The sequence below is a fragment of the Cephus cinctus genome, unplaced genomic scaffold (genome assembly GCF_000341935.2).
Source record: "Cephus cinctus unplaced genomic scaffold, Ccin1 Ccin1_scaffold0477, whole genome shotgun sequence".
Classification (NCBI taxonomy): Eukaryota; Metazoa; Arthropoda; class Insecta; order Hymenoptera; family Cephidae; genus Cephus; species Cephus cinctus.
Window position 1 is genome coordinate 240 of NW_014333153.1, and position 13,060 is coordinate 13,299.

General features: G+C 36.0%; 1 protein-coding gene across 1 annotated transcript; it reads right to left on the reverse strand.

The window, feature by feature from the left end:
• Window positions 1-1,828: 1,828 nt before the first annotated feature.
• On the reverse strand, window positions 1,829-6,313 carry LOC107268136 (the record flags this gene model as incomplete). Its single annotated transcript, XM_025085425.1, is given in 3 exon segments — window positions 1,829-2,022; window positions 3,238-3,349; window positions 6,058-6,313. Coding segments are annotated over 3 exon segments (418 nt in total), but the record flags the coding sequence as incomplete, so codon positions are not given.
• Between the last annotated feature and the right edge of the window lie 6,747 nt (window positions 6,314-13,060).

Consider the following 13,060-nt stretch of genomic DNA (forward strand, 5'->3'; position numbering starts at 1 on the left):
AATAGACGATGTTTTGTCTAAAAGGGGAGATGTTACGTATATCGACCTTCATTCCTAAACAGAAGAATAACGTAGCCGACAGGAAGCATAATTGCAGACTCAGCACGTTACCCAGTGCATTGCCCGTGCCACCTACCCAGCTGGTTAGCCGAGTGCATTCCTAACGTCCTAACCGTACCTAGAGCATCAGCAAAAATCGACTATATAAGCAGCCAAAATCATGGCACAGACGCTCAGAAAATCATTCAATTTCACGCGTAAAAAAATCGGACTGCACGTTGTCACTCGTGGCTCTAACCGTTAGAGTATTAGATTCAGTGTAGTATTCACAATCTGGCCTAGATACGGATTCGTTATTACATACCCTAGGGAACAAGCTGGATCGGTTACCGGGCAAAATTGAGCTGCATAGACTACTCTTTCCAAATATCGCATAGTTTTGATAGATTTCTGTTCCACCAAATTTCATCTTACCTTAACCTCACACACAGTTAGGTTTTGTTATCCGATATTTCTCACAATAGAAACACTGTACACGACAATTGATAGAAAACTTTTAAATAGGTTGTAACAATATATCGTAAACTCACATTTTACTCGCGTTTTTAAATATCTCTTACCCATCCTCAACATTTCAGAGAATATCTACCCACGTTGGAATAGCAAGGCGTGTTTCAACACCTTAAACGAGCAGCGAACCCACCATTGAGTGCATTCTTACCGCTCGGAATTCACTCAAACATTATTCACGTTACCTCCGGTCATTTCTTTTTTTTTTGGTTACTTCTAAATTTTTGTTATCAAATTTAAAGGCCTCGCTAGCCACTACGGCCTACGTAACATTATATTGCATTGTAGAATGGCCTTTAGGGTAGTGAAGGTGAATATGCAATTATCAACAATTGTATACGACAATTTGCATAACATAGTGAAATAAAATTTACAAATTTGGCTAATGGTTCAGTGGATAGAGTGTCATACTCCATATTTCAAGCATCCTGTGAATCGCAGGTTCGAATCCCGCTCACAGCTAAAAAATAGATAGATGTGTGTGTTTATTGATATAACCATTGTACTTTAATTTAGTTTTAATTATATTATAATTATGTTATATTTAATAAACGAATATTAATAGCGTAATCAATTTGAAAAGAGTTCCTGGTTAAATTTCTATACGAGGATATGGTCTCCATTGAAGTACTGTTTAATAGGCCTTGATAAGAAACTCTTAATAAGGCGGCAATTACAGGTCCGATCATGCGTTGGTCAGGGCAACTTATGCTGGCCATACACGCTACGGTTTACCGGAGAGGTCTACCTGCACAGGTATGCCTGCGCCGGTAGGCCGGAGCGTGTGTGGGAATAGACCTGTGTAGTTTTTTTAAAATGTACAGGCGACCGGGGCAAGATCGAAAATCAATTTTTTCGAGTGACACTGTACGATGTACCTGTGCGTGTGTGCATGTACATACTCCGGTCGCCTGCGCAGGTCGCGTGAGTTGTTTGTCACCAAACTCAGTGCTGTTCGATGCCATCGCGAAAAAACTGAAGACCGCTCCGGTACACCGGAGACATATCCGACGTCCGGTTGACCTGCACAGGCATACCTGTGCAGGTAGACCTCTCCGGTAGACCGTAGCGTGTATGGCCGGCATTAGAAATGCTTTAGCAAACATAGGGAAAAAATCGTAAAGTATTCACAGATCCCTTAAAATTGTTCTGTTCGGATACGTATTAGATGATGATAAAAACTACATTGTGTATTATAATGCACAATATGAACTAGAGGATTTCAATTGCAAACAATATAGAATTATATCTAACTTACGTAAGAAGGATTCTTCGGCAACGATATTCAGACGAGCGCTCTCCAAAACTTGCGGTTTAGGATGAGAAATTGTTCCAACTACGGTAGACTTAGAGATGGCGATGAAGATTATAGTAATCGGTAATAGCAGTACTGGAATGAGAAGCATCAATTTAATCCTGGCTCTCCAGCTGTCATTGCCACCCATACACCACCTAATTCAAAAGAATAAAGCAATTATTGATAGAGGTCGAATGAAGTAGAAATAGTATTGCGGATTATTCTGATATTCGTAATTGTGGAATTACAATTGAGTTTAATTAAGAGGGTTCTCTGGTTTGATGGGTTCAAAAAATCGATTTTTTTTGTTGCATAAATTGTTTCCTTAATATGTCTAGAATATGGTGGTAAAGTGATTTTTCAAAATTCGAAGCCATTATAAAGATACAGCAGTTAGAAGAGGCAGGTGTTCGGAGCGCTGAGCTGAGCGCGCATTAATGGTAAGTTACGATTTTTATAGTTGTAACTTTTCAAAATTCTACAATTGAGTTTAATTAAGAGGGTTCTCTGGTTTGATGGGTTCAAAAAATCGATTTTTTTTGTTGCATAAATTGTTTCCTTAATATGTCTAGAATATGGTGGTAAAGTGATTTTTCAAAATTCGAAGCCATTATAAAGATACAGCAGTTAGAAGAGGCAGGTGTTCGGAGCGCTGAGCTGAGCGCGCATTAATGGTAAGTTACGATTTTTATAGTTGTAACTGTACTTGAAACTTCAAACGCGTTTTTCTCAAAACTACGTTTTTCAAACTTTCCGCCATCATATCTCGAGAACGGCTTGACCGATTCACTTCAAATTTATAGGGTCGACTCAGCACATATAGACGCACTAAATGGTCTATTACCACCCCAAAATTTAAAATATTTCTACTTTTTTTAACAAAAAGTTAATAAAAAATACATGAAATTCGAAATTTTTTGTTCCGAAGTCTGTCAAAAGTCCCATTTTCAAAATTTTCTTTTCATAATAGTTCATTCCGTGTATTGAAGCTTACAGATTAAAACTTCCCTGATTTTTTTAGTTTCAGATAAGCCAATCAGCTGATTTCGTGGAGGGGGTGAGCGTCCATTTTTTCGAGGCAGGTGTCTTCAGAGAGCTATAACTTTTGTTCTAATGAATATTTTTAGCTAAAAATTTATACGTATACTCTTGAAACACTTATAAATAAATGATAAAAATTCCAAAGTTCTATCTCTTCACTGGTCCTCACAAAAAAATCCCAAAAAATGCTTAAAAATCAGACCGTCAAACCAAAGAACCCCCTTAATTAGGCAAAACTCATTGAGAATTAGTTAAGAATTAATAACGTAAACTAATCAAAAAATTTTATTACTTTTATTTAATCGAATGATAGAAAGAATCGAACGTACTTCAGTCTGCCGGATTCCTTGTTAACAGCCAATCGACAAGATGGGCATAAGCCGCCAGTATAGTATTCCTCGTCGTTAAAACGTACCGATTGGTCTGTTCTGGACATGGTTTCTACATTATTAGAAAATTGCAGAAGTTAGCATAGCAAGTCACTTCACGAGATCCTAACGATACAGTCTTGATAAATAAAAACAAGACCGAATTGAAATGTGCTATATGTTTAAAAAAGAGCAACTGACTAATAAAGCTTGATTCGAGAAAAAGAAATATATCTCTATCATAGGCAAGACAGATTTATGACCAAAAAATAAAAGGCTTTGTATTCGGAATTATATTTTCCTACAATTTTGTATTAAAAAAAAACCGTATCATTTGTGATTAAAACATCATTATCTATTTTACACATTAACAGATTTTCTGGAAATTAAGTTGTAATGCAAATTTTAGACCGTCGTTATTCAGAAATTGTAAAACATTGTTTAGTTCAAACATTGGTTTAGTTCAATAGCAATTAAAGCGTTTTAAATACAACACGTAAATATATCCCATAATATATTAAAGTAAAAAAATTAATTGATTCATAAAAATATAGCCAGAGGAATTACAGTGTATTCGCTTCATTTTTTTAACCAGCTCTATTAATGCCTGTTGCATTTTCTAGATATACACATTTTTTTACGACTTCATCCTCATTTAACAATACTGACCCGGATGTATCTCTTTAGCCATGAAAACTTAGCCTTGGCGATTTTAGATTGCGTTACCATGACAGAATGCACACAACCGAGCAAAACTTACTATTACGCTACTTATTAAAATTAGTGCCTATGACCTTTGCATACTGCTGAATAGATCATTTTAAAGCCCATTTTGCATAGTAACTAAATAATCTTAATACTGAACTCTGTCAATTCACATAAGTGTGTTCTAACAAACTCGTGAATTCGTACTGCTTAAAATTGTGACTATGGGAACGATAACATGACCCACATTCTAAGGAGATATGACTAGAAAAGAACCAGTGTGTTGTTTGCTTTTCTTCATTTTTTTTCATCATCTGCAATTTTTATCGACGCGTATCCTATCGTGACCCGACTTCTTATTTTAAGCCATTTTCGGTCGCGTGAGCCTTGATTAAAGAGAAGAAATAGACGGAAGCTCGTTGCCTTGGTGTAATGACTCGGTAATCATGGAGTCTTGAATGATTTGACCTTTAGTGGGTAAACACTGGTAAAACACGACCGCTATCAGACATCCCCCCTGCCTTTATGCATCGTCACCTTAAACTGGTAAAGGATTACAGATCCCCTGGAGATAGTCGACTCAAATATTTATTTCACAGGATGTAAGGTAATTGAACCCACATTCTTGACTTATTCTGTTCATTTATTTATTTTGATCCATTGGACTTAGAGGGAGTGGCGTAATACACTAAATTTTACCTTAACCGGAAACTGCTTAAAATAATTAAAACCCTGATTTTGCTCGAACAGTGTAAGTAAATGAATATGAGACCACCAGCACACAACTGTTTTTAGCTGAAAATGAAAAATTGTAAAAAAAAATAAAACGTGTAATTGTAATGTAAGGTAGAACAGTGCCACTCACCACGTGGATTGCATAATTTGGACGACATTCACAAGAGGCAAACAAGATGTAATGCAAGATGAGAAGGATACCTTGGCGAGGAAGTATGCAAAATAGTGGCGACCTTGTATTGTTTCAGTTGCGCATCCCGAGAGTTGACTAATTGAAGAAATGCGAGAGACCGAGACCCACATCGTTCGGCATTCGGAGTCGGACTGCCAGAGCGAATTGAGCTATTGTCGCAGTATGAATGTTAATAATCACGGTAGAGTAGTAGGGCATAGGGAGAATTTACAGAGGGACTGACTCCACGCACTTATGCAGTATGTACGCACTTTTGAACGTACGTACGCGTTCTTAAGCACCCACACACACATCAAGGCTATTTCGCACGCAAGTTATTCGTCAATCGACCCTAATAACTCGACTATTATCGTTCAATAATATCATACGTCTTTAACAGATTTCCGGTTAAAAAGAAACTATTTAATCCCAGTCGATCCACGTGGGGTACCAAGAGTCCTAATAAATTTTCAAAAGAATGAAATTAATGTCATGTCATGCCTCACCTAATTGTTTCTACAATATATTACTCGGAAACGATAACAAATTTGAATTCCGTTTTCATAATAAATATTTTCCTTAGATTTTGATGTTTAAATTGATATATATACTAACTAATCGAAAACAAATTATTAAAAGCACAGTGGGAGATAAAAGCGTGGGCTTTTCAAAAACCCCATGTGGACCTTTGTGAAACGCCCAGAGAAATGGATCGACTAAGGTTAAAAAACTTTTCGCTTCGATGTTTAATCGACTTTACTTAAATTACATATGTAGATTCCTAACATTTTTAATAATATTATTGCATGTTGTTTAAATTGAAAAATTAGACTTTAGGTTAAATATTTTCTGTACCAATATGTTAGCTGACGAAAGATGATGATGTTTCTAGTGCAGTAACCGAAGAAAAATAGTATTGATATACAGCCGTCATAGAAATAGTAATCACAATGCTTATAACCAATTTTGTTAAAGGTGTTAAAAATTCATAAAATCTATATAAAATATTGTATTTCAGGCAAATGTATAAAAGGGTATGTATGATGTATACAATTATGACTTGCGACATAAGAGTTGTCAGTTACTAACCCCATATAAAGTACAAAGATGTATATTTTATTAAGCAAATTATAAGATTTCATTTTGTTAATATGTCCTACGTCGCTTACCATGATGATTTTTCGACAGATCGCATCCCGTGAGAAAATCCCATGATGCATAATCATATCTTTCTGGCATATATCCTGGACTATCCTTATGATCCCGATTGAAAACACTCATATCTGTTTTAATATTCCTATATCTTTTCAATCATCAATGTCTTACATTCCAAACTTAGATATTAAACATCCTATTTAATAACGAAAACTGTTAATATGATTGATTTTGCAACGCAAATATATAGCAATTTATGATTTCTTCGAGTGTAAGTCCTACCCAGCTTGTCAGTCAGTATAATTAATTTTTATTTCATCATTACATTTTTGTTTTCCATTTCTCATGGCATGCTTTGTTTTTAGCAGATGTAGCTATAGGCAATAAACGTAACTGATTGGTCATATGTTATAACTATGGAATGCTCTCACTAATAAGCGTTGTTCGCTACCTATATACTAGCTACTAGTCATAAGATCTATTGAATGCGTCCAGGGACTTTTGTTGGCACAACCGTATGAAACATGCGGAACTTCCTTATGTAATTGACATTGCAAAAAAGGGATCTGTTAGCGTGTGTTGTGACGTATGCTGTACATCGGCGTAGTCTACAGATAATCCGCAACTACTCCAAACGTGCTGAAATCCAAGAAAAGTACGAAGATCCGAATGTTGGCCGCCAGGTGCGGCTTCCCCGCACCGCTGTTCCTCACCACGGCCAATTTTAATATTTCCCGATGACTCAGTCTCAACACACTGAAAATAGTAGAGGGAACATGGGGGCGGCGAGAGAGAATTTCAAAGTCAGTGGATAGGTGCGCCAAACGACTACGCACAAAGTAGGATACTGTTTCCTTTATTACTGCTAAATAAACGGAGGATTTTACAATACAAATCCCGTCGCGTATAGTTTACTCCCCAACGGCGGCTCACGACTACCCCCAGTCGTGGTGGCTAGTCTGCCCAAAACCTGTGCCTATTTCGGTGTACCTACCAAATTCGCGAATCTCTTCGCGGTGGGATTCGCGATCTTAAAAAGTCTCGTTGGAGACGAGCTTTCTCTTCGTAGGGAGTGTGCGCTCTAGCGTCGGTAGCTGCATTGAGAGAAATAGATTGTAAAAATTCTAATATATATTAGAATAAATATATTGATGGTAACAGTTACTACATAGATGTCACTGCGTATTACTTGTGATCACATATTTACAATATAAGATTGTTACTGCGCTAGCTTAGAGATACTAAACAAGATTTACTAATGTTTACTATATGAATATTAGTCATGAGGATCATAAATAGCTATAAATGAATTTAGCGCATTGTAAAATGTTCTCAGGGTTTTTTAATAACGAAGTACTTATAACTACAATACATTGATATCAGGCGCAATAATCCACGTGACGGTTAAGTAGTAAATAGAATGTAAAATTTACAAATGTTAACAACAGACATTTACAATATTATAGATAGTTACAAAGCATTGCACTCGAAAAACTAAGTATGTTGACAGGTGTGTTGTTCCCTATATTTTATATTGTAGTCACTTTTTGATGTGTTAACATCTGTATTATCGGTGTACGGCCGGGGCTAAATGGGAAGTCGACCGTCAGACGTAAGGCGTAAGTTACGTAGATGTCACTGCATCAGTGTGTGTGTGCTGCGCTTATGCGCATACTCTCCGCGCAGTCTTTCCATGTGTATGTACGTGTAGGCTAGCCAACGGTGTACTCATAATGGAGCGAAGACTAGAATTCGAATCGAATTTGGATATCGCTAAAACAATGGAAATTTGTCGAGAATTGTGTCTCGAAAATGATGACGATGATGAAGAAATTTCAATGGAAATCAATTTATTAGCAGCACATGTACGAGATGCTGACCCTTTTGCTGATTTTTTTGCTAATGCTAATAGCGATGCAAACGCCGATTTGAGACTAGCTACATTAGGTCGTCTTGGTCCTATAGCAAAAAAGCGCGATAACATTATGGACAAAGAAGACTTCAATAAATTAATGCGTACAGCTAATTATCATCAAAAAAGTCTATTACTTCATGATATTTCGCATATTTTGAATAATGATGGACCATTGCCAATTTTTTTTACTGGCCCTGCCGGTTGCGGAAAAACATTTGTGATCAACCTACTAAGAGAAATTTACAATCGATTTTGTCATACCGATGGTTATTGCAATGCATATGTGACATGTGATGTCACATGATATTTAAATGAATACAGTCAAAAATTTATATCTCATATTTTAGCTATCATAAACCTATAATTTCATGTATTAAAGAAATTGAAGACAAATAAATTCTGAATTAAAATTAAAACACAATTTCTTGTAAAAAAAAAATAATTTTCAATTATAAATAGTTTCCCGCACTGAACTTCCTACAACATGTTTACACGTCATTCATGAGTACAATAGCACTCGCACTTTTTTTTGTAACATTTAAAGACGTACTACTTTCATATATTATTTGTATTGTTATGAAACACCCTTGCAAGTGTGTAAAAAGGGACTGCAATGTGAAGTATAGGGAATAACACACTTCGCACACACTTGATTTTTATAGTATGAGGCCATTAGTATAAAGGTCGGTGAAATGGGTACAAAATCTCAAGCAATCATATCCGCGAAAGGAGTCGAACTGCACTTGCGATTTGGACCATTAAAGTGGACCATTGGATTATAGCATACACCCCCGTTTGATAAATCAAAAGAGCAGCAGTCAGGTGACAATTCTTTAGATACTTAAGTATCTCAAGATTAACGGTAAATAACAAACATTTTTCAAAAACAGAAACACATTTGCCATAAGAACTTTTTACTTATAGACATCCTCACCAAAACGATTTTCTGTTTAATTGTGTTGAACTTAACCAGTCTATAAAAAAAATGCTAAATTTCTCGTAATTGAAAATTGTGTATCAAGATTTTTTAAAGTATTTATAAATTCGTTCTTTTCCGAAATGATTTTCTGTTTGACTGTCTTGAACTCAGCTAGTGTATAAAAAAAGTATGCTAAATTTTTCGTAATTGCGAAACTTAGGTTTTAAGATTTTTTAAATTCTTTATACAGGGTGTTCCGAAACTACCTGACCCGATGGGTATAACGGTGTTCGGGAGGCTTCACTGATCACGAAAATGACCTTCTTTTTGTCCGGAAGGTCATAGTTTTTAAATGGGAGTAGGTCAAAGTTGACCAATCAGAGCGAAGCATCAACAGAAACGTAGGCACCTACGAACTCTGAGTTTTCTTCCCTCGCTCTTGTTTCTCGGTGGCTATGGGTAGACTGAAGCCAGGCGAAGCCATGCCTATTAGGTATTACTCGCTGAGGACTGCCATGCACTAACTGCAAACTGCAATATCCTATGATAATGTAGGAAATAATAAAGATCTGTCGCAGTAGGTAAATCCAAAATCTGTCATCTACAAATATTATGTAACTTGGTGTAGACGATAAAAGCGTACCAGAATAAATAGTGGAAAAAGTCCTGGAAGAAAATACCAGTAAAAATATCAGTAAACCTCCCGGAAAAAGTCCCGCGGTAGGATACTCTGATTAATTTTGGGCCTCAATTTTTCATTCCACGCTCTTAATTTCTCCGGTACTTTCTCCAGGACTTTTTCCAGTACTTTTCCGGTACTTTCTGCGGGACTTTTTCGGGAGTGTTACTGATATTTTTACTGATATTTTTTTCCAGAACTTTTTTCACGATTTTTTCTAGTACGCTTTTGTAGTCTACACCAAGTTACATAATACTTGTAGATGACAGATTTTCGATTTACCTACTGCGACAGATCTTTATTATTTCCTACATTATCATAGGATATTATAGTTTTCAGTTAGTGCATGACAGTCCTCAGCGAGTGATACCTAATAGGCATGACTTCGCCTGGCTTCAGTCTGCCCATAGCCACCGAGAAACAAAAGCGAGGGAAGAAAACTCAGAGCTCGTAGGTTGCTACGTTTCTGTTGATGCTTCGCTCTGATTGGTCAACTTTGACCTGCTCCCATTTAAAAACTATGACCTTCCGGATAAAAAGAAGGTCATTTTCGTGACCAGTGAAGCCTTCCGAACACCGCCATACCCACCGTGTCAGGTAGTTTCGGAACACCCTGTATATACTTTTTTAGGGTTTATATAAATTGTTGTCTACTTTTCGCTATCGACCTCCCAGAGATCACCTATAAACCTCATGTATCTATAAATATATATTTTAAAATGATGAAGAGATTGTCTCTTGCTTGCGCACTAGTATGAAAACCAATGGACGGTTAAGCGGTCACTTCAAACGCACAAGCGTTTGTCCAAGAATATACTGTATACTTAAAATTTAGTCAAAAGGTATACGTTTGTAGCCATTAGTTTTTCTCCTTTACTTTTTTTCTACAGCTCTTTTTTTCCTGATAGCTCACTGCCAACGCGAAACGCTATTTCTCTTACAAAATATTGCTATTGACGAGTAATAATTATATTGCGTTCGGTAGTACCCAGATTTTAATCAGTAGACAAAGGATCCCTATGAAAGATTAGCTAATAATCCTCAGTGCAACAATACATTAAACAGTAATATCTGGATGTTAAGAAATCCCTAGCGGCGAACGAGAACATGCGAGCGCCATGGCGTTCCTCCTGTCTTCGGCAGCCAGTTTTGCTTGCTCGCACGCAATGGGTGTGTCGCGCGAGAGAAGTGACAACTGGAAGTGTTTGAACGTGCCAAATTACGACAGAAAGTCCTTATTCTAATCGTTACACAAGATAAGTACAGTAGATTTGATTCTATTATTTATAAATTATGAGAATATTATTTTCACTAGTTGGTCGATCGTAATCAGTTTTTATATTCCGTCATTTTTCATGTATTGAATACACTATTTTAAGTTTTACATTACTTTCACTAATTTTTTTAACCCAGTTTTTCATCGTGTAAAACCGTTTTTATTGTCTAAATACTGCTGTGTCCTTTTAGTATGCCGATATAGTTATTGTCAAACGAAGACAGTGAAATCTACATTCTATAAAAGTTGTCACAGATTGTTGCGATAGTTGAGTGTATTTCATGCAGTAGAGTAAATGTAATCTCCATGTTAGCAGATTATTGAGGAAGCAAATGTACTCTAATGAATAACATAACGTTATTATAGTAAAGTTTGAAAAAATAATTATCTAGACATTGTAACGCACTGGTTTACTTCGGCAGCGCTGTATTTATATTGGGAACTTGAAGAGTATGGTAGAGGTCAATGCATGTACATTTAGTTCGCGTACTTTGTAACGCTTCAGAATAATAGCCACGTTTACGCGTACCTGGGTGAATACAGTAAATATATTTGAGATGTCGATAGATAATAATCTTGTGTCATCGTCAAGTTTCAATACTTTTCCATATCCCCTAAATATCTATCCGAGACGTCGCTGTATTTATTAATTTCATTGCTCATTATTAATAATTAATATTTCAATATTGAAATAAAAATAACAGAATTTAAAATCATATTAATTTATTTTCTAAATATTAAGTAAATATTAAGCAACACGTAAAGAAATGCCATAGTGATTTCATTATATATTCTATCATTTTATTCATCTCATCTCATCATATAGCAGCGAATGATGGACGACGAGATAACCGATAATTTGAAAGCGTACACGGAGAAAAATGTTTTAGTAATGACAATAAAATTGCATTTGTTAAGTCTGGATCTGTTATCACAGCAAACCGGAATGATATTACAGTAAAAATATTGTAGTTCCAGTAAAAATAATTTGCAGTAGGAAAAAAAATTTTATGTTACGATTTGCTGACGTAGCAAAACATTTGCTCATGTCACCGATTTAGTTTGTAACTGGTATTACATGGCAAGATTTCTTGTGACACGTCTAATAAATAATGATAACAAATGACAAATAAACGTTTCGAATCAAAACATGGTGATTTAACTGGTCCAGCTTCCGTAAATTTGTCACGAGTCAACATTTGCTACTCTTTAGCTGTCAAACATCAACCCTCGATGAGTTATAGACTTTTAGCGAATGAAAGCATTTTGCCTCGTATGGTTGTTGGCTCTGGTCATGTGTTCGAATTAGAAAAAATTTGGCATTTTTACGATGTGATTATTCCGGAAATTCGGAATAGTGGTGAATGTTTTTTTGGGTAATTGGGTCGAATATAACGGCACTAAATTTAAACTCCGGATAGCCTTGATTATTGGCGCTGAAGATTTATCTACCATATTCAGTGAAATAATTAGGATTTTAGTTTTTTATGACTTACAAAATTGTCCAGTTTTCATTTGTACTGCTTTTCTTACTTTAGGTTTAAACGACCACGTCTTAGGTTACCAAGTTGAGTCGACTAATGAATCCGTCTGCGTAATGACAACTGACTCACTCGACCCACTACCAGTTTATGCGCATAAAATAGCTAGTGACGAAAAATATATAATAATACGTCATAGTATTTAAGATATCCATGTATACGTACTGTAACCTTATTCGCACGATACGGTTCTCCGGATCGTGCCTTAATGTTTTTGCTTCCTCATAGAGCAAGCAATGTTTTCATGAAAATTTTTTTTTTCGAGATTTTCATGTTAGAATACTTAACATGGTCTAAAACGTCAAGAAAAGTAGTTTAGAAAAAATGTCCGTGCGCGCGCGCGCGCGCGCGTGTGTGTGTGTGTGTGCAGGGCTTCGAAAATTCAATTGCCTCTTACTCAGTAACCGTTAGAACGATGGGACTGAAATTTGGCACGCAAGTAAATTAGATATCCCTCTTTAACTGTTGCGATTTTTAATGAAATATATGCAGCCATTCAAATTTTATGTCACTTAAAATTTTGTGGAAAAAATGTTTTGTGGTCGCTCTAACTTTCGTAAAGGTTCGACGATTTAGCTAAATAGTTCTTCATAACTAAAGATATGTTCAATGTTGTTTGGTATTGAATTTCGACAAGAGCGCTAAAGCGGTTCAGATTTTACGTGGTTTTAAAATTTTCAAAAAATT